This window comes from Eulemur rufifrons, chromosome 4 (genome assembly GCF_041146395.1).
Source record: "Eulemur rufifrons isolate Redbay chromosome 4, OSU_ERuf_1, whole genome shotgun sequence".
Taxonomy (NCBI): Eukaryota; Metazoa; Chordata; class Mammalia; order Primates; family Lemuridae; genus Eulemur; species Eulemur rufifrons.
Window position 1 is genome coordinate 21,056,343 of NC_090986.1, and position 22,270 is coordinate 21,078,612.

At 35.4% G+C, this 22,270-nt stretch overlaps 1 protein-coding gene across 11 annotated transcripts in view; it reads left to right on the forward strand.

Annotated features, from left to right (window-relative positions):
- PCCA (propionyl-CoA carboxylase subunit alpha) overlaps positions 1-22,270 on the forward strand; it is a 360,250-nt gene that overhangs the window by 194,740 nt on the left and 143,240 nt on the right. For all 11 annotated transcript variants that reach the window (XM_069467608.1, XM_069467610.1, XM_069467606.1 and 8 more), the window contains one exon: positions 4,086-4,188. In XM_069467608.1, coding sequence (XP_069323709.1) covers positions 4,086-4,188 — 103 coding nt within the window. The remainder of the gene's footprint in view (positions 1-4,085; positions 4,189-22,270) is intronic.

The following is a 22,270-nucleotide window of genomic DNA, read 5'->3' on the forward strand; positions in this document are numbered from 1 at the left end:
ACAGCGTTGAGGGACATGGACCTACTGAATATGGTGATGCCCTTCCCCCAGCCGTTGTTCCCTAGTTGGTTCCCAGAATGCTGAACAAGCAGACAGGTGCACTTAGGCACAGTAGTAGAATGTCTTTTTCTGAGAGATCTAACCAGCCTACCGAGATTCCCCCACAAAATGATCCAGCCAGATGATCCTACATAGGAAGCCAATGGTCAGGAGAGCCAGAGCCCTTAAAGAGAGAAAATGTAGGGCTCAGAATCAGGACCCCTCCCAGCATTCTTTAGTACAACTTTGCCTGTAAAGGAAACCACCACATGAACGTTGAAAATAAATGCTATAACTAAAACCACTTGGGAAGAACACAGATCAGGCTTCTTAAAAATTGGATCATGCAAATGAGGGTGGCTTGCTGCATGAGGTTATAGTGGCATATCACAAAGCTTGCAGGTACTGCTGCATGGTTTTGACCTCTGGTAATTACTGGTTTAATGAGCAAGGAGGGGAGATAATAAACAGTGTTTAGGGTTTGGGGCCTTTGTTTGAAATTGTTCCCCCAAAAGCTTAAGAAGGTAAGGGTTAATTGCAAGGAGGAAGTTGAAAAACTTTAAGTCATATACAGAGCCTGTTGAGTCAAAGGTAGTGAGTGATCTTGGTTCTGGGGGTACAGAGGCCAAACTATGTCAAAAAGCCTATGTAAGGCTCCTTAAATCAAGAGCTGCCACCTTCTCCAGCCATTTCTTCACTGACATCACAGTAGAGGTTTTAAGACTTCATGCCGGGAAGGTTCCAAGAGCTGGATTTGAGAAAGCCTTAGAACTCCACCTAGGCTGAGGCTATACTTGTAATAAGTAGGAGCAACTTGCTCCTATTGAAGAGTGCTGGAGCTGTGTGTGTCCTATGTGCCAGGCAGGAGGCTCTCAATCTTACTGCCATGTCACTGTTTGTATGCCCCATGTACCCAGAATTGTGCTTCTCAGTCTTAATCAGGATTGGGAGAGAGATGAAAACAAGTGTCAGATTGCAGTGCTCTGTTAGTTTACATTTGCACTTGCAAAAAGGGATAGGAAAAATCAGAGCATTTAAGTCCATACTGTGCCCCCCGAGTTCATCAGTAAACAGAAGAATTTGCTGCCCTCATGGGACTTGCATTCCGGTGAGTCAGCAGTCAGCATGCATTCGCAACTCCCCTCATGGGGAGGGCTTTATGGATGAGAACCTGCTCAGACAAATGAATGAAGTACATTTGCCTTAGTTTACTAGCCTGGAGCTGAGAATGAATGCAGGTGTGTCTGACTGTACACCAAGCTAGCACACTGCCACCAAAGGACAAACAGTGAAGAACTTTCAAAGGGGGTCCAAGGTCAGAGCCAGGGCAGACACACTGTACTGGGTATCAGGCCACTGGGGAACATGCAGAAGTGAAGGACACTCTTGCCTGTGACCAGGAGTAGCATAGGCTAGAACCATTATCGTAAGAATAGGTCATTTATGATCAAATTTCTTATACAGGGCCTGTTGGATACCCCCTTTTTGAAGTGGGATATCAATAAAAGGGTTAAAGTTGATATGCATCATATCCATTTGCCTGTGAGAGAGAATGATGGTCGATTTTATTTGGGAGCCTGCTGTCTTGCTGTTGCCTGAGTTGGTGCGCTAGCGATTGATTAAACCAAATGAAATACTGATTGAGCATCTTGCAGTCAACGTGTTACTTTTTCCCTTGCTGATGGTAAATACTGTGCATACGTGTCCAAAGAAGTGAATTGTAAAGTATTTTGATTGTAAATCACCATAAGAAATACATTTTGCATCCTTAGTATGCACACAACACTCAAACACACCCAACATTTTCGTGAAAAATACGATGTTCAAAGTGCTCTGATAATTTATCTTGCTGGGCATGACCTGCTAAACTGGTTTCATGAGCTATGAAATGATTTCTTTACACAGCTTGATAAACATGAGGCTAAAAGTTCTATTCAAGGTGAGATGTGATGAGCTGCAGTATCAGCATCGCCCTGGAGGTTGTTAGAAATGTAGCTTCCATCTCCTTTTCCTTCTCCCATTCCATCTCTGCAGGTGGAACTCGGGGATGGGGCTTTAGACCAGGTGATTCTGATGCCCAGTGAAGTTTGGGAAGCACTGGTCCTCTTTATACTCCAAAGTGCTTTTGTGATTATATCTATTGATATTTTTACCACATTATAAATTAAACTGAGGAACTTTAAAATATTTATTTGTTAATTCATTTTAAAAGTAATGATAATCCATTATGTGTTGACATGAAAGCAATGAGGTCATCACACGTCATGTGTCCCTTGGATCTGGGAACCTCTACAGTATACTCCTGAGCAGATGAGAGTTAAAAAACCCCAAATCTTAGCATTAATAAGAAAGCCATTTTGATCTTTTGGATCCCCAAAGGGCTCCTAGGGTCTCCTGTATGCCTCAAAACTATATGTTTGAGAAGACTAGACCAAATTTCTGTAATACTTCTCATATAGGGTAATTATGGACTCATACAGGATGTTTTTATCACTGCTTATATGTCAGGGTAAAATCAGGAACTTTGCAAAGCCTGCAAGAGTGTGGTTTATGGGGATCTATTACTGAATGCCCAGAAGCAGTTTATAGATCCCATGTTTGTATTATGATTTATGTAGCTTCTAGGTTTGTCTCAGAGAGGAATGGATTACTTGTGCTCTCCCTACCCTTCGGTTTCATGAAGCACCTCCCCATAGAAAAATGTGCTGCAGATCTTGAAAGTGTTTATATTTTAATTTAGAATATTTTTAGTTTTATTTCTGTTTTGAGTGATTTTTAGATGGACTGTTCTTACTTAAAAATTATTTCTTTTAAGTAAGTTTAGATAACTGCTTATGTTTTGTTTTGTTTGAATCGTATAGTTGTCCCTCAGTATCCATGAGGGATTGGTTCCAGACCCCTCTTGGATACCAAAATCCACAATAGCTCAGGTCCCTGATAAAAAACAGAGTAGTATTTGCATATAACCGACACACATCCTCCTGTATATTTTAAATCATCTGTAGATTACTTATGTAAATGTTATGTAAATTGTTATACTGCATTGTTTTGGGAATAACGACAAGGAAAAAAGTCTGTACATGTTCAGTACGGACACAATCACCCTTTTTTCCTCCCCTCAAATATTTTGACCTGCGGTTGGTTGAATCTGTGGATGCAGAACCCACAGATACAGAAGGGCGACTGTATAGGTAGCATCTTACTGCCGATGACCAAACACTCAAGTTGCTCATACTGTACCATTTAATGACCTGCTGTCTGTAGATAGTACTGTGGCAAATAAACAGTGTTAGAAACTGTGATGAGATTACAGAACCGTCGAGGGATGTTTTAACCTGCAGACTCTGGAGTGTCCGAATCCTACTTTAACTCACACCCCTCTTGTTGAGGAATTTTGAAAGAGCAGCTTTCCCTGCTACACAGCACTCAGACAAGAGGTCTTCCACAGGCCTTCATGGGCTGGCCCACTGCCCCCAGGTCCAGCTGTGTGATGTTGGGAAGAGAAGGTGAATGGGAGAAGGATTTGTTGACTGATTGATTGATTGATTGATTGGGATTCAAGCACTGACCACATACATAGAAGCAAGAGAATCGCACCTTTCTTTCTTTGAGTCCTTTGCACTAGAGAACATGGCCTATCCACATCCTTGACCAGCAGCTCTCCTCTTCTTTGGAGCTTGAAGCTTCCACCCCTTTTTCCTCGCTTTCCTTAGGAGTAAAGTTGGGCAGGGGAGTGAGAAAGAGAAGCAGATTTGAGGAAACTTAAGCTTTTCCTAGAGATCCATGTGCAGATAGTTTCCTTAATTGTTTTGTGCATCTATTTAATATCTTGTTTCCCAAATTAGACTTTAAAACTTCCCGTGAGCAGGATTTTTTTATCTTATTTTAAATCCTGCTCCCTCAACCCTGCACACCCCAGTGCCTAGTCTAACTCCAGACAGATACCTGATAAAAATACCTGTTTGAGTGACTAGTAATTCCATAAGATAGAAGCACAGATGTTAACATTTATATGATTGATTGATTGGACAATTTTTTCTCCTCAGGACACACATTAACCAAGAGTGAGAGAAACGAGTTATTGGCAATAGCGTCATCATTGTTCGTGGCATCCCAATTAAGAGCACAGCGTTTCCAGGAACAGTCAAGGTATGATAGACCATTCAAAACAGAATAAATGAGCAGAAAAATATTGACAATCTAATCGGCACAGGAAAGAGCTATTAAAAGATCTGGCTGGTCTCAGTTCTAGATCTTATGGGTATTTGGAGAAATATAATATAGTCACTTTGTTTAAATATAGTATTGCATATATTTTGTTCAGTCAAATTTTTAAAATTCAGCAAGGAAAAAAGGATCTTGGCCTCTTTAATTTGGACATACTAGAGGTAAGAAGATACTCTGAAATCTGAGGGGAGATCTGTTCAAGTAATTTGTATTTATTAATTTTAAAATTTGGGGGGAAGTATGTATAAATATTTAGGAATGAATCTGGGCAGCTAAAAAATAATATCAGAAACTAGTTTATAAGATACAAGAGGAAATTAACACTAGGTTGAATTAGTTATTTGTGAGCCCTAAGTATACCTTTTAGCTTCCTAGTGACCCAGGTGAAAGGAGAAACATGCTTTATATCAGGGTAAGTAAAATCTAAACCTCAGACATTGATGCTTCTAAGAGAGAGGACTATTTATTATGAATGTGTGTGTACTTGCTAGAGGAATCCTTTTAAAGGAGTCATGCTGTTGATAAATTATGTTACTTCAATTTCTTCTTTCTTTTTGCTTTTCCACAAGAGGAAGAACAAAAATTTTTTTTTTTTTTTTTTTTTTGAGACAGAGTCTCACTCTGTTGCCCAGGCTAGAGTGAGTGCCGTGGCGTCAGCCTAGCTCACAGCAACCTCAAACTCCTGAGCTCAAGCGATCCTCCTGTCTCAGCCTCCCGAGTAGCTGGGACTACAGGCATGCGCCACCATGCCCGGCTAATTTTTTCTATATATATTTTTAGCTGTCCATATAATTTCTTTCTATTTTTAGTAGAGGTAGGGTCTTGCTCTTGCTCAGGCTGGTCTCAAACTCCTGAGCTCAAACGATCCGCCCACCTCGGCCTCCCAGAGTGCTAGGATTACAGGCGTGAGCCACCGCGCCCGGCCAGAACAAAAATTAAATGACAGAAAAAAGATCAGAGGTGACTAAGTAGCTCTAAAAAGCACAAATTAGAAACTCAAATTAACCCTGAAGAATTGGACAGAAGGGGAACTAAATTGGGTTTAGGCTGTATCTTAATGGTTAATTTGGTTTTACTCAGAAAATCTTAGAGTAACTAATACTCTTCATTTGTTCCATTGCCCAAGAGAAAGAATAGGAAGCTTAATGTACAATCTTTTTGTAAGTTATGATTTGGTAGCTATCTGGGGAGAGATGGGAAGGTATAGAATTATCAGTAAATTACTGAATGACTGGAAAGAGGAGGAAAATTCATAGAACCATGAATCTGGTTGTTGTTTGGTTGTTTTTTACCCCCCTACAGTTATTGCTCTTCAGTGTGGTAGTTACTAGCTACATGTGGCTATTAAAATTAAATTGGAAAATCCGTTTGTCCATCATGTCGGCTCATACTTCAAGGCTACTGAGCCTCTAGTTAGTGGCTACTGTTTTGGGCAACTCAAAGAGCCTTTCCACCATGGCAGTTCTAGTTCCACCAAATTCTGTTGGGCAGTGCTTGTCTAGAGGGAAGTGTGTGCAGGAGAGATCCTAGATTTTTGTTTTAAAACCTGAATCTCAGACTTGGTATTATTTTTTTCTTATTCTTTGGACAAATGCAATCAATGTTCACATCTTCATTTCTTGCCCTTCAGATGTTATTTGGACTTTGATTATTTCAGAAGTCCTGAATGTAGCTAAAGATGAACTAGTTTGATTTTTAAGAAATGTATGCAAATTATTTTCAGAGAGTGCTAGCTTACTATGTGGAAGAATCTGAAAAGGGCTTAAAAAGGTAAATAGTAAAAATTACCTGTAATCCCACGATTCTTCAATAATCACTTTTAACATTTTGATATATTCTCTTCAACATATATATATATGTATATATTTATATACATATATGGAACACATATACTTTATATAATTACAGTCATACTAGGAATATTTTGGGTTTTTTAAACTTAATATTATGTTGTGAGTATTTCTTCTATTAAGTAGTCTTCGGAAGCATTTTTCTATTTTAGTTTTTATTACAGAGAATTTTAAACATGTGCAAAATAAACAGAATAGTGTAATGAACCCCCCCCCCATGAAACAGCCATCAAAAAATCTGCTTTCCTGTTTCCTCTTTACCTCTACCTACTCCCCACTTTCCCCACTTGTTAATTTTTAAGGTAAAATTTACATACAGAAATGTACAAATCTTACCTGTACAGACATAACAAATGTATGGGTCTGTGTAACTCACACTGCTATATACAGGTTTGAATATTTCCATCATTCCAGAAAGTGTCCTCTGCAACTCCCTTTTGCTTTTCGTGCTACCTTCAGTGTGATTTTTTCAGATTATTTTCTACTTCAGAATTTGGCAAACTTTTTCTTAAAGGATTGGATCATAAATACTTTAGACAAAGTTCATGTGAGCTTTGTCATTACTACTCTGCTGTTGTAATGAAAAAGTAGCCATAGGTAATTGTAAGGGAATGAATGTGGCTATGCACCAGTGAAACTTTATTTAAAAATAGTGATAACTTGTGGGCCATAGTTTTGCAGCTCCTTGTTCTAGGTCATTAATGTTCTCTTTAGCTGTGTTTAATATAATGGTTAATCTGTCCATTTTGCTTATTTCAATTATGTTTTTTATTTTTAATATTTCTACTGTGATTTTTTTTCTGTCTGTTTTGAGTTTATTGTTATAGCCTTCTGTTCCTTTAAAAAACATTTTAGTTCTGTCTTTTCTTTCTTTAAATGTATTAAATGTTATTTTAAATTCTGTATCTGACAATTCCAATATCCAAGCCTTTGTCAGTATGATTCTACAGTTTGTTTTTCTACTGACTTTTACTCAGAAATGAAGTCCATGTTATAATGATAAAAGGGTTAATACATGAGGAAACTATAACAATTATAAATTCATATGAACATAACAGAATGCCAAAACATGAAGCAAAAACAGCTCATTAAAAGGAGAAATATACAATTCACTTATTGTTGTGGATTTTAATATTCCTTTTACAGTAATCGGTAGAAACCTAATCAGAAAAACAGACAAATAGCCTGTTAGTGTCCTTTAGGCGATCACTTGAACTAATTGACATTTACAAAATGCTCTACCCAACAAGAGTAGAGTACTTACATATTCTTTTCATGTGGATGTGAGACATTTATTAAGATAGACCAAATTATGGGTCGTAGAACAAGTTTCATTGAGCTTAAAGGGGTTGAAATCATGTAAGAGTTTTTTCCAACTACAAGATAATTAAAGTGTAAATCAACAACAGAAAGAAATCTAGGAAATCCTAAAATATTTGAAAATTAAACTACTTTTTTTTAAAGTAAAACATGAATCAGACAAGAAATCATGTGAATAATTAAAAAAATATCTTAAACTGCCCAGGCACGGTGGCTCACGCCTGAAATTCATGTACTTTGGGACGCTGAGGTGGGAGGATCACTTGAGCCTAAGAGTTTAAGACCAGTCTAGACAATGTAGCAACACCCTGTCTTTACCAAAAAAATTAAAAAATTAGCTGGGTGTAGTGGCAGGTGCCTGTAGTCCCAGCTACTCAGGAGGGTGAGGTGGGAGGATTGCTTGAGCTGCAGTGATCTATGATCATGCTACAGTATTCCAGCCTGTGTGACGGAGTGAGGTCCTGTTTCTAAAAAATAAGTAAATCTTGAAGTGAATAAAAATGAGAACACAGCATATCAAAATTTGTGGTGTAGGTAAAACACTATTTACAGGAAAAATTCTAATTGCTTATATTAAAATGAGGAAATGTCTAAAATCAATAACCTAAGCTTCTACCTTAATAAGCTAGAAAAAGACCAAATTAAACATAAAATAGGTAGAAGGAAAGTAGTAATAAAGATGAGAGCAGAAAGAAATAAAACAGGAAGAAGAAAATCAATTTTGAAAAGCAAGAAAGAAGGAACAAATTATAATACCAAAATAAGAAACAAAGGAGGGAACTTTACTATAGATGCTACAGGAATTAAAAGGATTCTAGGAGAATATTGTGAACAAATTCATGCCAACAAAATTGGCAATGTAGATGAAATAGGCAAATTCCTGAATAACACAAATTATCAGGACTAATTTAGAAAATCTTTCAAAAAATACGTAATGCAACACTTTCATTTTATTAATATGAAGCCAGTGTTATCTTGATAACAAAGTCAGTTTAAAACATCAGGATGAATCCCAGCTATTCAGGAGGCTGAGGCAGGAGGATTGCATGAGCCCAGGAGGTTGAGACCAGCTTGGGCAATATAGCAAGACCCCGTCTCTAAAAAAATAAATAAATAAATAAAAAAAACCAATTAATTAATTAAAAAACCCATCACAGTGAAAGAAAGCTACATACTTGTATTCTACATGGAGTCACAAAATTCCTTAATAAAATATTAGCAAATGAAAATTTAGCAACATATAAAAGTGATTTAATATAAAAAAGTAGAGTTTATCTGATAAATGCAAGGTTAACATCTGAAAATTAATTGTTATGTCATATTTACAAGGGACAAAGACCATTTGACCATATAAATAGATACAGGAAAAGCATTTGAAAAAATTCCAACTCCAGCTTATTTTTTAGGGGAAAAAAAGCACTTTTAAGGAAATTAGTTCCTTAATCTGCCAAGTAATATCTACAGAAATATACAGCTAACATCGTATTTAGGTGAAACTATTTTTCTTTGGATTGTATTCAGAAAATCTTAAGGAATCACCAAAAAAACTGCTAGAATTAATAAGGAGACTTGGCAAAGTTGCAGTATGCAACAGCAGTATACAAAAGTCTATTGTATTTCTGTATACTAGCAATAATCTGAAGGGAAATTATAAAAAAGGATCAAAATGAATCAAATACTTAGGAATACATTTAATAGAAGAAGTACAAGACTTGTACATTAAAAACTACAAAATATTGCTAAGAGAAATTTAAGAAGACCTAAATAAATCACAATATACACAATATTAAATTGCTGGAAGAGTCAATATTGTTAAAATGACAATTCTCCCCAGATTGACCTATGAATATAATACAATCCCCATGAAATCCTAGGAGGCTTCTTTGTTGAGATAGATAAGCCATTGTTAAAATTTATGTGGCAATGCCCAGAACTTAGAATAGCCTAAACAATTTTGGAAAAGAAGAAAAGAGTTGAGGAATTTACACTACCTGATTTCAAGATTTAACATAAATTTCTATTTATTAAGTCATCGTGATATTGATGTAAGCATAGACATATAGATCAGTGCAATAGAATGGAGAGTCCAGAAATAGACCTTCACATGTATGGCTCATACATTTTGGATGAAGGTGCCTACATAATTAACTAAGCAAAGGATAATGGTACCAGCAAATGTTGGAATAATGGCAATCTGTATGCAAAAAAACCAAACCAAAACAAAACATTGACCCTTCCCTCATACCATTCACAAAAATTAGCTCAAAATATATCATAGACTTAAATTTAAGAGTTAAACTCTAAAAATTCTAAAAGAAAATGAGAGAAAATCTTTGCAGTATGACACACAAATCATGAACAAATAAAAAATAAATTTGATAAATTGGACTTTGTCAAATTTAAAAACTTTTGTTCTTCAAAAGACACCATCAAAAAATTTAAAAACAATATAAGGAAAATGGCAGAATATATTTGGAGGCATGTATCTGATAAGGGACTTGTGTCTAGAGTGTGTAATTAATTCATACAACTAAAAAATAAATCAAACGACCCCCCCAAAAAATGCGCAGGATTTGATATAGACTCTTTATCAAAGATTTATGAATAGCAAATAAGTGTATGATAAGATGTTCAACATCATCAATCATTAGAGAAACACAAAATCACAAGTTTATACCACTACACACCCACGGGAATGATGTACATCAAGTAGTAAATGGATAAATGGTATATACATACAATGAGCTTATTCAGCAGTAACAAGGAATAAACCACTACATGTACCAATATGTATAAATCTCAAAAATAACATGAAGAGACAGAAACCAGATAAAGAAGTCTATATAACATATTATTTCATTTATTTAAGATTTCTAGGAAAGGCAAAAAGTATAAAGAGAAGAAAGATCAGTGGTTGCCTAGGTCTAGGTGTGGGCGCAGCATTTACTGCAGATGAGTTTTAGTCTTCTGAGCCTGGGTTGTGGTGATGTGGTGATGGTTGTGCAACTGTATAAATTTATTAAAAACACATCAGACTACACTTAACTGTATGGATATTATGCACATAAGTTATATCTTAATACAACTTTTATTAAAAAGAGTCTAAAAATACGTACCAGCAAATGGCTTAAAAGAGGTGGGAGTATTAGGAGAAGTGTTAGGAAGGTGGAAGATCCATGTAAAAAAAAATTGTATTTGAAACTTCAGAGGTCTATTAAGGAGTCAGGTTAATGGCTCAGAAGACTGGGTGAATGGTGGTACCATCACTGATAGTGCAAATGCAAGAGCAGCTTTGAAAGGAAAAGATGAGAAATTGCATTTTGGAAGCTGAGTTTGAGATCCTTAGGAGCCATCATTTTATCCCCTAAGGGCTTAGCAATATGATAAATTTTGTCTTTTTGACTGTTTCTTCTTTAATAATATATATGACCTTTTGACAATCTGTTAGGGAATACTTGGAGACACTCTACTAGTCATTAATAACGTATTTTTTTTCTAATAGTCAAAGGCACAATTCTAGACTTCAACTCTGTTCCTTATCGTGTGCTTTGTAGAGCAATGGTTTCTGGGAGGATATTAAAATGTATTACTTAAGAAAATACTTCTGCATTTAAATAAATGTGGAAAGTCCCTTGTTAAAGTTATAAACCTCTTAGAGACTTTAATACAGGCATACCTCATTTTATTGTACTTTATTGTACTCCTCATATGTTGTGTTTTTTACAAATTGAAGGTTTATGGCAAACCTGTGTCACGCAAGTTTTTTGGTACCATTTTTCCAGCAGCATGTGTTTGTTAAGTGTCTCTCTGTCACATTTTGGTAATTCTCTCAATATTTCAAACGTTTTCATTATTATTGTATTATCCTTTAGGGTGATCTGTGATGAGTGATCTTTGCTGTTACTGTTGTAATTGTTTTGGGGAGTCACAAGACATACCCATGTAAGATGGTGAACTTAATTGAAAACTGTGTGTGTTCTGACTGCTCCACTGACCAGCCCTTCCCTAGTTCTCCCTCCTTCTCTCCAGGCCTCCCTATTCCCTCAGAAACAATATTGAAATTAGGCTAATTAATAACCCTACAGTGGAACCCTTCAAAGTGTTCAAGTGAAAGAAAGAGTCTCATGTCTCTTATTTTAAATCAAAAGTTGGAGATGATGCAGCTTACTAAGAAAGGCATGTCAAAAGATGAGACAGGCCAAAAGGTAGGCCTCCTGTGTCAAACAGTTAGCCAAGTTGTGAATGCAAAGGAAAAGTTCTTGAAGGAAATTAAAATTCACTCCAGTGAACATACCTACGATAAGAAAGTAAAATAGCCTTAGTGCTGGTGTGGAGAAAGTTTGAGTGGTCTGGATAGAAGATCAAACCAGCCACAATGTTCCTTTAAGCTAATGCCTGATTTAAAGCAACACCCTAACTCTCTTCAATTCTGTGAGGGCTGAGAGAGATAAGCAAGCTACAGAAGAAAATTTTGAAGTTAGAAGAGGTTGGTTCATAAGGTTTAAGGAAAGAAGCCATCTCCATAACATAAAAGGGCAAGGTGAAGCAGCAAGTGCTGATGGAGAAACTGCAGCAAGTTATCCAGAAGATCTAGCTGAGGTCACTGATGAAGGTGGCTATGCTAGACAGATTGTCAATGTACATGAAACAGCCTTTTATTAGAAGATGCCATCTAGGGCCTTCATAGCTAGAAAGAAGTCAATGTCTGGCTTTAAAGCTTTGAACAGGCTGACTCTCTTGCTAGGGGCTAATGCAGGTAGTGACTTGAAGTTCAAGCCAATATTCATTTACCATTCAGAAAATCCTAGGGCCCTTAAGAAGTATCCCACATCTACTCTACCTGTGCTGTAAAAATGGAAAAACAAAGCCCCGATGACAACACATTTGTTTATAGCATTTTTATTGACTGTTTTAAGCCTGCTGTTGAGACCTCCTGCTCACAGAAAAATATTCCTTTCAAAATATTGCCACTCATTGACAATGTACCTGATCACCCCAGAGCTCTTAAGGAGATGAATGTTATTGATATTTTCATGCCTCCTAACACAGAATCCACCCTGCAGCCCATGGATCAAGGAGTCATTTCACCTTTCATGTCTTATTGTTTCGGAAATACATTTCATAAGGCTATGATAGGAATTCCTCTGATGGATCTGGGCAAAGTAAATTGAAAAGTTTCTGGAAAGAAGTCACCATTCTAGATACCATTAAGAACATTCATGCTTCATGGGAGGAGGTCAATATATCAATATGAGGAGGAGTTTGGAAGAACTGGATTTCAACCCTCATGGATGACTTTGAGGGGTTCAAGACATCAGTGGAGAAAGTAACTGTAAATAGTTTGGAAATAGCAAGAGAACCAGAATTAGAAGTGGAGCCTGAAGATATGACTGAATTGCTGAAATTTCATGATAAAACATGCATAGATGAGTTGCTTCTTGTGGATGAGCAAAGAAAGTGGTTTCTTGAGATGGACTCCTGGTGAGGATGCTGTGGACATTGTTGAAATGACAACAGGATTTAGAATATTCCATAAACTTAATTGAAAGCAGGGGCAGGGTTTAAGAGAATTGACTCCAGTTTTGAAAGAAGTTCTGTGGATAAAATGCTATGTCTTCCTTTCATGAAATATTTCCTTGATACAGAGAAATCTTTCATGAAAGGAAGAGAAAATCAATGTGGCAAACTTCATTGTCTTATTTTAAGAAATTATCAGAGTCACCCCAACCTTTAGCAACCCTGATCAGTCAGCAGGTGTCAATATGGAGGGAAGACCCTCCACCAGCCAAAAGATTATGATTTGCTGAAGACTCAGATGATTGTTAGCATTTTTTAGCAATAAAGTATTTTTAATGGTGTACATTGTTTTTTAGATGTAATGCTATTGAACATTTAGTAGACTACAGTGTAGTGTAAACATAACTTTTATATGCACTTGGAAACTAAAACATTTGCATGACTTGCTTTATTGCAATATTTGCTTTATTGCAGTGGTCTTGAACTGAACCCACAATATCTCCAAGATATGTCTGTATTCTGATGTGCATTCTTAATCTCTAAGAGCAGGATGTAGTTTCACTCTTAACTAAACTGTTTTTTTTTCTTCTTGTGAAAACCTTTCTTCTAAAAGCTCTTTGAAAAAATTAGTATTCCAATGAATGCTTTGTGGGAAACACAGTAGAGTACTTTATTTTATGATGAATAGTGTTATGGATAGTATAAACACTAACATTCCATAGAGATTGGTGAAATATTTAGGGCAATTGCTTTGTAAAGGGAAAGTTAAGAAGCAATCTTCTTTTATGTTTGTTTTCTGCTTAATTTCTACCTAAAATTATAAATTTTGATTATTTCTACATTTAAAAAATCTTATCCTGAACTTATCTTTTATGTATTGGAAAAAATATATTAATGAACTATGTAGGGCAAATGTTCAGTTAACCAGGTTATTGCACATGTATTTCCAATACAACAAACAATTGCTCATATCTGGTGAGTTTATTTTTCTGTTGAATTAATCATTTATTTAGTAGGCCAGTTTATTGTAAAATTGGTGCAATGTGTAACAGCAAAGACCTATAATGTCTAGCAAAATATACTGTTCTTGACAAAGCATAATCTTGTTTAGCTAACATGCATGTATGTTTTCTTGCTTGTTTGCTGTAGAAATCCCTGACATCTATATCATTAAAGTGCTGTAGGGGGTTTGAACCTTCACATTTTGGCTTCAGAGTCATGTTTTCCTGATTGGCGTGGGTTGGGTTGGGGTCTAGGAGTCACCTGCAGGTGTGGCCCCATAGTGCTGTCATGGGTGTGCTCGTGCAGTGTTTTTCCTCCCAGACCAGTAGCCAGCAGCCCTTCCTGTGTGTTGCTTGTTCTGGCTGCTGATCTTATTTTCCCAATTTCTCTATGGGCTTCACTCTTTCATCATTTCTGACTTGGAAAAAGACATTAATAATACATACCCATAGTATTTGGATAGTAAAATGATAGTGGTACATTTAAGAAGAAAAGAAAAGTTAATGTCAGAGACAATAGCAATTTTTCTTGGGATGACTATAAAATATTAATATATTTGATGAATGCATTTTTTTGCATAAATACATGCTGACTTACCATGAAGTTCTTTTTCTTTATAACTTTTATTGACAGAAATGCATCATTAAAAGTTGTATTAAATAATCACTTTGTATTATTTGAAGCTAAAATGATTTTATTGACATGTGGTTTGGTATAGTAATTTGTTTTACCATCTCATAATGATTGGAGGAAAAAATAGTAAAGGTAACATGTAGTCCCTTCTAGTAGTCTTTATTTTTGCTCAAAATCTCTGTTTTCCATAGATCCAAATACTGTTCTTGGATCTGGATTCTGCTTTTTGAGAATCAGGGTAACTGACTCTCTTTCGAGTCCTGCTCTGCCATCCCAGCCATCTCACTAGATACTAGTGAAGATGCCATTCTACCCTCACTAAATTTCTTTACTTCTTCCTTTCCCTGTTGTTATTTCTGTATCCATCCCTTTCTTTTGTTAGGTTTTGTAGCTCAGCAAATTGTCCTTCATCCTTTCTTATGCTCCATCACTCAGCCTTAAAATTTCATAATTATTATCTTTCTGCTGAATTATCTACTTTATCATTGTAATAATCATTTTTCGGGTTGGGCAGGCTAACTTCCCTGGTAATGGAATATCTGGTGACTAAATTGCTCCCCAGTTACTTTGCATGTGTTAAGAATTAGACGGGGAGTGGCTCAGAGTAAGCCATTGACCTTCTGTTAAAGGTCAGTCCCCTGGCTGAGCCAGGCTGAGGCGGGTGTGGGCAGTGTTATCTGTTTTCATATATTAAATATATTTTAAGATGTTTTAAAATAAATGTTGACTGTATAAGTTTTATGAAATCATCTTTTATTGTAGATACATAGTAAATTCATTAAATTTTGTTGGCCTTTTTTTTTTTTCTGCTTGCTTCCTTTCTTCCTTTACCCTATTTTGCCATTCTCCATAAGTTGAGAATTATAAACACTTATTTTATAAGCAAAGAATTAGAAAAACCGGCAACATTTACCTTGTTAAACCATTTGGAATTCACTTACGTATCAAATGGGTTTTTTCTTGTTGATTTGGAAGCTTGCTGTACTTGTAAAATATTCCAACCTACTCCCCAAATTAGTATCTGTTTATAACTCCAAGGTTGGCAAGACAGAAATATACGTGAGTGTATGTATTCTGTCTCCTTCCTTCCCTCCCTAACCTCTCGCCACCCCCACTCACATGGGTGCACTTCACACACAAATACCCCCTCATATATAAGTAGGTATGTAGATATTACATACACTTTGTGATATAGTGGAAAAAATTAGAATTTAGAATTAGAAGTGTAGATTTTAGTCGTAACTCTACTGTGAATTAGTAATGTGACCTTACTAATAGATATTATTTTAACTTAAGTTTAAGCTTACCAGTAAAATGAGAATAATATACATTTTATTTTGTTTCATAGTCTTTGAGACTCATTGTTTTACTGAATAATTATGTTTCGATATCTAAATTCTTTACCTTATTTGTTATAAAGAAATAAAAAGTGAATCTTACATTGTAGTATAAAACCAAGTAAATGTGTTATGAAAAAACAAAATGAAAACCATCATAAATAAGAATGGCATCCTTCTTTATACCAATAGCTATATATAAATATGACACGAAAGAAGAAATTGAAATCTAGTTATCTTCAGTGAAGTAAATAATGAGATATTTTATAATATAGCAAATGGACATTTAAGTGTGTTTTTGATGCTCCTTAATCATATCAATTTTTTTCTTTGTGGTTTTTTAAATTTTTTAAATTTCTTAAAAAGACCTTACCTATTAAGATTAAAATATTTACTTATATTTTATTTCTTTTCTTTTAGAGCTTTCCTTTATTACGCTGGCATTTATTTCAAATTTATTTTGCACGATGATATGAGGTTGAGATCTAATTTTTTTTGCCATATGGTTAACCAGTAGAATCAGTTCCATTTATTGACTTGTGTATTCCTTCCTTATTGCTTTTTTTTTTTTTAATTTGAGACAGAATCTTGCTGTATTGCCCAGGCTGGAGTGCGGTGGCTATTCACAGGTGTGATCATAGCGCACGACAGCCTTGAACTCGTGGGCTCAAGCCATCCTTCCACCTCAGCCTCCCAAAGTAGCTAGGACTACAGACGGGCACCACCGCACCCGGTTCTTAGTGATTTTTGAATGTCACGTTCATCTTCTACAAATTCTTAAATATATTATGATCTGACTTTTCTGTTCAGTTCTACTAGTATCTCTTTCCTTACTTCCATTAACTTATTTTTTCCTTCTAGAATTTATTGATCATTCTTCTAGACGAACTTTGGAGACACTTTTATATTGGAATTTCCTTAAAGTTATAGTAAATTGGGAAGGAATAGACACCTATACAATGTTGAGGCTTTTCAAAAAACCTGATTTAACTCTACATTTATTGAGGTCTCTTTTTGTTTCTGTCATTAAAGCTTTATAATTTTCTCTCATTGTAAGCATACATTTCTTATTTATTCTTGGTAGTTTATATTTTTATATTATTCCTAGGTAGTTTATATATTATATTATTATGGATAGGATCTTTCTCTCATTTTCTAAATGATTGATTTGATAAAGAGATACTAATGATATATTTTTTACTTTGGTAAAAGTATTTTTACTTTTTACCAAAGTAAAAAATATATAACATAAAATTTACATCTTACCTATTTTTAAGTATACAGTACAGTAGTGTTAACTATATGTGCATTGTTGTGCAGCCCATCTCTAGAACTTTTCCGTCCTGTAGAACTGAATCTCTATACCCACTGAACAACAAACCCCTGTTTTCCCCTCTCCCCCAGCCCCTGGTAACCACCATTATACTTTCTGTTTTCTATGAGTTTGAGTACTTTAGTATTTGTATTTCTTTCATAATAATTCTTCTTCTTAAACTTTAAAAATCCATTATAATAACTTTTCACTTGGTTTCTAGAAGGGCAATCATACAACCTCCTGGGTCACTTGGGATGCTTTGGGTGTGGGTAACAGAAACCCTGATTCAAACTGATAGTTTTCATCTTACATTGAACAAGAGGTTCAGAGGCTAGGAAGGGCAAAGCTCAAGTATGTTAGATTGCTAATGCCGCTTCTCTTACCTTTGCTTTCTTCTGTGTGTGGTCCTCATCGTAAGGGTGATAGCAAGATTGCTGAAGAAGTTCGAGCTGCAGAATTTTCTAGATAAGGTATGGTTCAGAGGATTGTGTGTCTCTAAGAAGTGAGGAAACCTTTCTCAGAGGTTAGCCAGGCACCTACTTCTCAATTCTCATTGACTAGAATTAAATTACTTGCCCATTCTTAAACCAATCACTGCAAAAGGAATTGAAATATCATTATCCTGAACTGATTTTTCAATAGTAAGAGTGGAAGCTGGGTTGAGTAATCAGAGTGGTCAGTATATCTTCTAATGATAACTCTATTCCTTCCTTCCTATGAGGTATAATACTTATTTTTCTTGTCATGTAATACTAGCTAGAACTCTTTATAAAGTTATATTTAACTTTATGTTTAAGAGCACAGGCTTTTGTGCAAGAGACTTGGATTGCTCCCCGGTTCTGCCAATCCTTAGGTATTAGGATAAATTATTTAACACCTTTTGGATTCAGTTTCCTCATCTGTAATATGGAGATAGTAGTTCTTAAAGAGTTTTTGTCAATGTAAATGAGATCTATTAATAAAATACTTAACACAATGGGCTTGCTTTGGCAGCACATATACTAAAAATATACTTAACACAGTGTTCATTAAATTTTAGGTGCCCCTCACCAATTTTCTTTATTGCTATTAAGAAACATTCTTTTTGAAAGACATTGGTAATGATGTATACTCTTTTCAATCCTAACTGGAATGTCTTGAGTGCTTCAACATCAATGTGCATATTAACTATTTGTTTGAAATATTCCTTGTTATATTAAGGATGTATCCTTCCATTCCTTATTGAATAAGAGAAACAGATATGGACATTAAATATAATCACATGGTTTTTAAAGGAATCTATTGATCCTTTTAAGAGTTTGAGTTAAAAAAATTTAGAGGATTTATCGAGAAACAAAATGATTAAAAAAAAAAAACGAACAACCAAACTCCTAACCCATGGAGCTTACATTCAAGTGGAGGGTAGATAAGCAAAATGGATCAGTAAAATATGTAGTATGTCAAATGATGATAAATGTTGTGGTTATTTTGTTATGGAAAAACAGAATATTGGGCATTCTGGAATAGTTGTGATTTTAACTTAGATGGCAGGTAATGTCTCACTGAGAAGATTAATATTAGGGCAAAGGCCTAAAAGAGGAAGGGAGTGAGTCTGTGGATATCAGAGGGAAGACCCTTCGGGTCAGAGGAAACAGCAAGTGCAAAGGACCTGAGATTGAAGTAGGCCCAACATTTTTGAAAAACAGTAAGGAAGCCAATGCAATTTGAAAGGAGTAAGCAAGCTGTAGAGCAGTGGGAGGTAGAGTTGTGTTAGAAAGACTATCATAAAGACAGGGTTTTACTCTGAGTGAAAGGGGAGCCATTGTAAGGTTTTGTGTAAAGAAGAGCTTGATGCAAAGTGTGTTAACAAGATCTTCCTGGCTGCAGTGCTATAATTGATTGTAAAGGGTTAAGAGTGGAAGCTGGGAGACCAGTGAGTAGAGGACGTAGGCCTTGAGCCCTGAGACACTCCAACATTAATAAGTCTGAAAGATGAGGAGGTTCCAGCAAAGGAAACTGAGAGGAACAGCAGAGGATATAGGTGGAAAACCAGGCATGGGTGGAGTTCAGGGAGCCAAGCGAAGAAAGGGTAGCAATGAAGAAGGAGTGTTCAGGTACAATATATCGAATACTGTAGACCTTTGAATGGAACAGTGTGGAGGTCACAGGGGATCTTCCTAGAGCAGTTTTAGAGGATGGCACAGGAGAAGTGATGTATAAAGTCAGATTGATAGGAGTTCAAGAAAGAATGGGAAGAGAGAAATTAGTGACTGCAAACATGGGCATCTCTTTTGATGCCTTTTTCTGTGTGTATACATGTAGTCTTATGTCTTATTTTGATTTTTACAGAAAATGGGCCATGCTACTTAAAAGGATGTCTTTTTTAAAAACACATCATTATGCTGTAAACATTTTCCCATATTAAATATTCTTAGAAAAAGTGGTTTTGAAAGAGCGTACAACATTAGTACTTTTAAAAAAATTAACATATGGTAGAAAATCTTGCTCTGGTAGAATCTTGCTCTCTAAATCCAAAGAATTAATTTGCATTAGGAAATGTTATATTACTGGTCACTGGCATTGCAGAGGGAGATGTGTATTTCACATTCTCTTAGATACTGAAAATGCATACCCTGAATTCTGTATAGCTTATTTTATATATGGCATTTCCTCTGTTCAGTGATTAGGCTAGGAAAATTAGAGTCATCTTCGGTTCTTTTGACTCCTTCATGTAGCACCAAATTGTCAGAGCAGCGGGCATGGTGCAGTGAATGGAACCAGCACTGAGTGTTGGGAGTTAGGATTTGGTACCAGCTCCACTGCCGTGTTGCCAGGTGGTACAGGCTTTGTGCAAAGTGCTTTAACTTTTGACTTCAGTTTTCTCCTCTGAAAAATGGCAGTGTTGGATTGCATGAATACTGATGCCTTTTCAGCTCTGATACTATTTAAATTGTATGAGGTCACAGCTTTGTACTTTCTGGTTTCTACTTTATTTCTCTTTTGACATTTGTGCTGAGGTTAAAGACTCAGACAAAGAAACACCTTCACTATGGCCTATGATAATATTGATGAAAATACTTCAGCCTGAAAGATTCAAATAAAGCATTTACTCCTGTGGAGGATTGCTTTGGCTGTATGGAGTCAGTGTGTAACCAGCACTTTGTGCTCAGACTTAGTAGAACTTACTAGCTGTCTTGACTGGCTGCACAGCCTGTTGTCAGTTTAATTCTTTCAGCCACAGTAGCATAATGAGAAATTACTTGCATATTCTCTATGTGCAGTTGTTGTGTTTACATTTGTATTTTATTTTCTTTCCTCATCTGGATTTCTGATAAATTAGAGAATCAATTTTTTTAGTGATTTCTACCTGACAGATACAATTATCTGGGTTTTTTTCTTGCTATTAAAAAATAGTGGCCATTCCTGATTTCAGATATATAATTTATTCACCTGTTGTTAAGTTTTCAATTAGATGATAAAAGTTAAGGTTTTGAAATGTGATCTTAACCACTGAAAGATAAGCGGGGAAACAGAAAAAAAGTAGCCATGTGAAAATAATTCCTAAGGAAAAGCAGGTATTGTTGTACAGTTGCATATTGGTTCTTTTACTGAAGTGTCTTGTGAATTTAAAAGAATATGTCAAATTATAACATTTATACATCAGTGAAAATAAAACACAACTTTTATATCATACTTGTTTCATATATATTCTTAGATAAGCCAACTTAATGACAATGAAGTTGATGTTCTGATAACTGACTACATAATAAAAAAATAGTACTTTGGGTATATATTTACAAACATACGTAGCCATACCATATCTTTGGAAATATTTACTTCCATTTGAACAAATAAATCCCCTAAAAGTAGCATGAGTGGAGTAAACATTAACTCAATCATTGTCCTTTAAACTTGCCTTATGTTTTACTGTCTCTGTTGTGATATTTTCAGTTATTTAATATGACTGTGTCTTGGATGATTTAGAAATGTGTGTGTGACTAGGCACAAAATAGTGGATAAGATGGCATATTTATATATTTTTTGTTAAATATTACATTTTAAAATATTTTTTCTTTTATTTGATCCTACTATAAGGGCTGACTAGAAGACAGAATAGCCTCATTATTGTAGGAGACTTTCTCTGTTCCCTGCAATAATTCCAAAAGCTCTTGCACACTTCATCAGTATTATTGTAATTCTTTGGCTGCAGGATATTTGGCAGCTGTTGCACCCCACTGGCAAATCCTATTCATACTTCTTTCCCATTCACCATTGCCATTGGAGAATTGATTTCTCTCTCCTCTACTCTAACCTTTCCCAATTCATTTTGGATTGTTCAATGTGAAACATTTTAATTTCATATCATACAGCTATTCAGCTCACAATCCCTTTTTTAACCTGTCACCAGGGTAACAGCATAGCATGCTTTCTTTAGGCAATCAAGTTTTTATTTCACATGCTTAATGTTGCATTAAATGTTTGCATTTTGTTTAACCCCCCTTAAATACTTTGAACTCTGGATATGTTTTATAGGGTAATGAAATCCTTGATTTTTGAATTGAAACTAAATCAACACCATCAGTGCATTTATAATAAAATGTCAAAAGATTAATTTACATAATACAAAGATTATTATTAAAAATCCAAGTTAGCTGATCTGTGTAAGGCAATTTTGTGTAGGTAATGGAGGAATATTTGTATATATTTATATTCAGCCTTAGTTCCAAAAAAGGATTTAAAAATGGTTTAGAGAGATTTGTCAGTGAGATAAGTAAAAAGTTTAAGAGGAATAGAATTGGTACAGATGGGAAAAGATATTTTTTGAAGCCATTGCTTGATTTCTCAGCTTAATGCTTTCTTCTCTATTTGTATATATAAAGACCATAACAATTTAGGTATCTGATGATGGATCAAGTAATGGTATTTACTAGAGTGACATTAAAGGTCCCTTCTGGGAGATCGATTTGGGCATTGTGTGCTTTAACATCTGTTCATGAGTTTATTTTAATAATACCTTTTCCTTAAAATAATTTAATAATGGATTAGTAAAG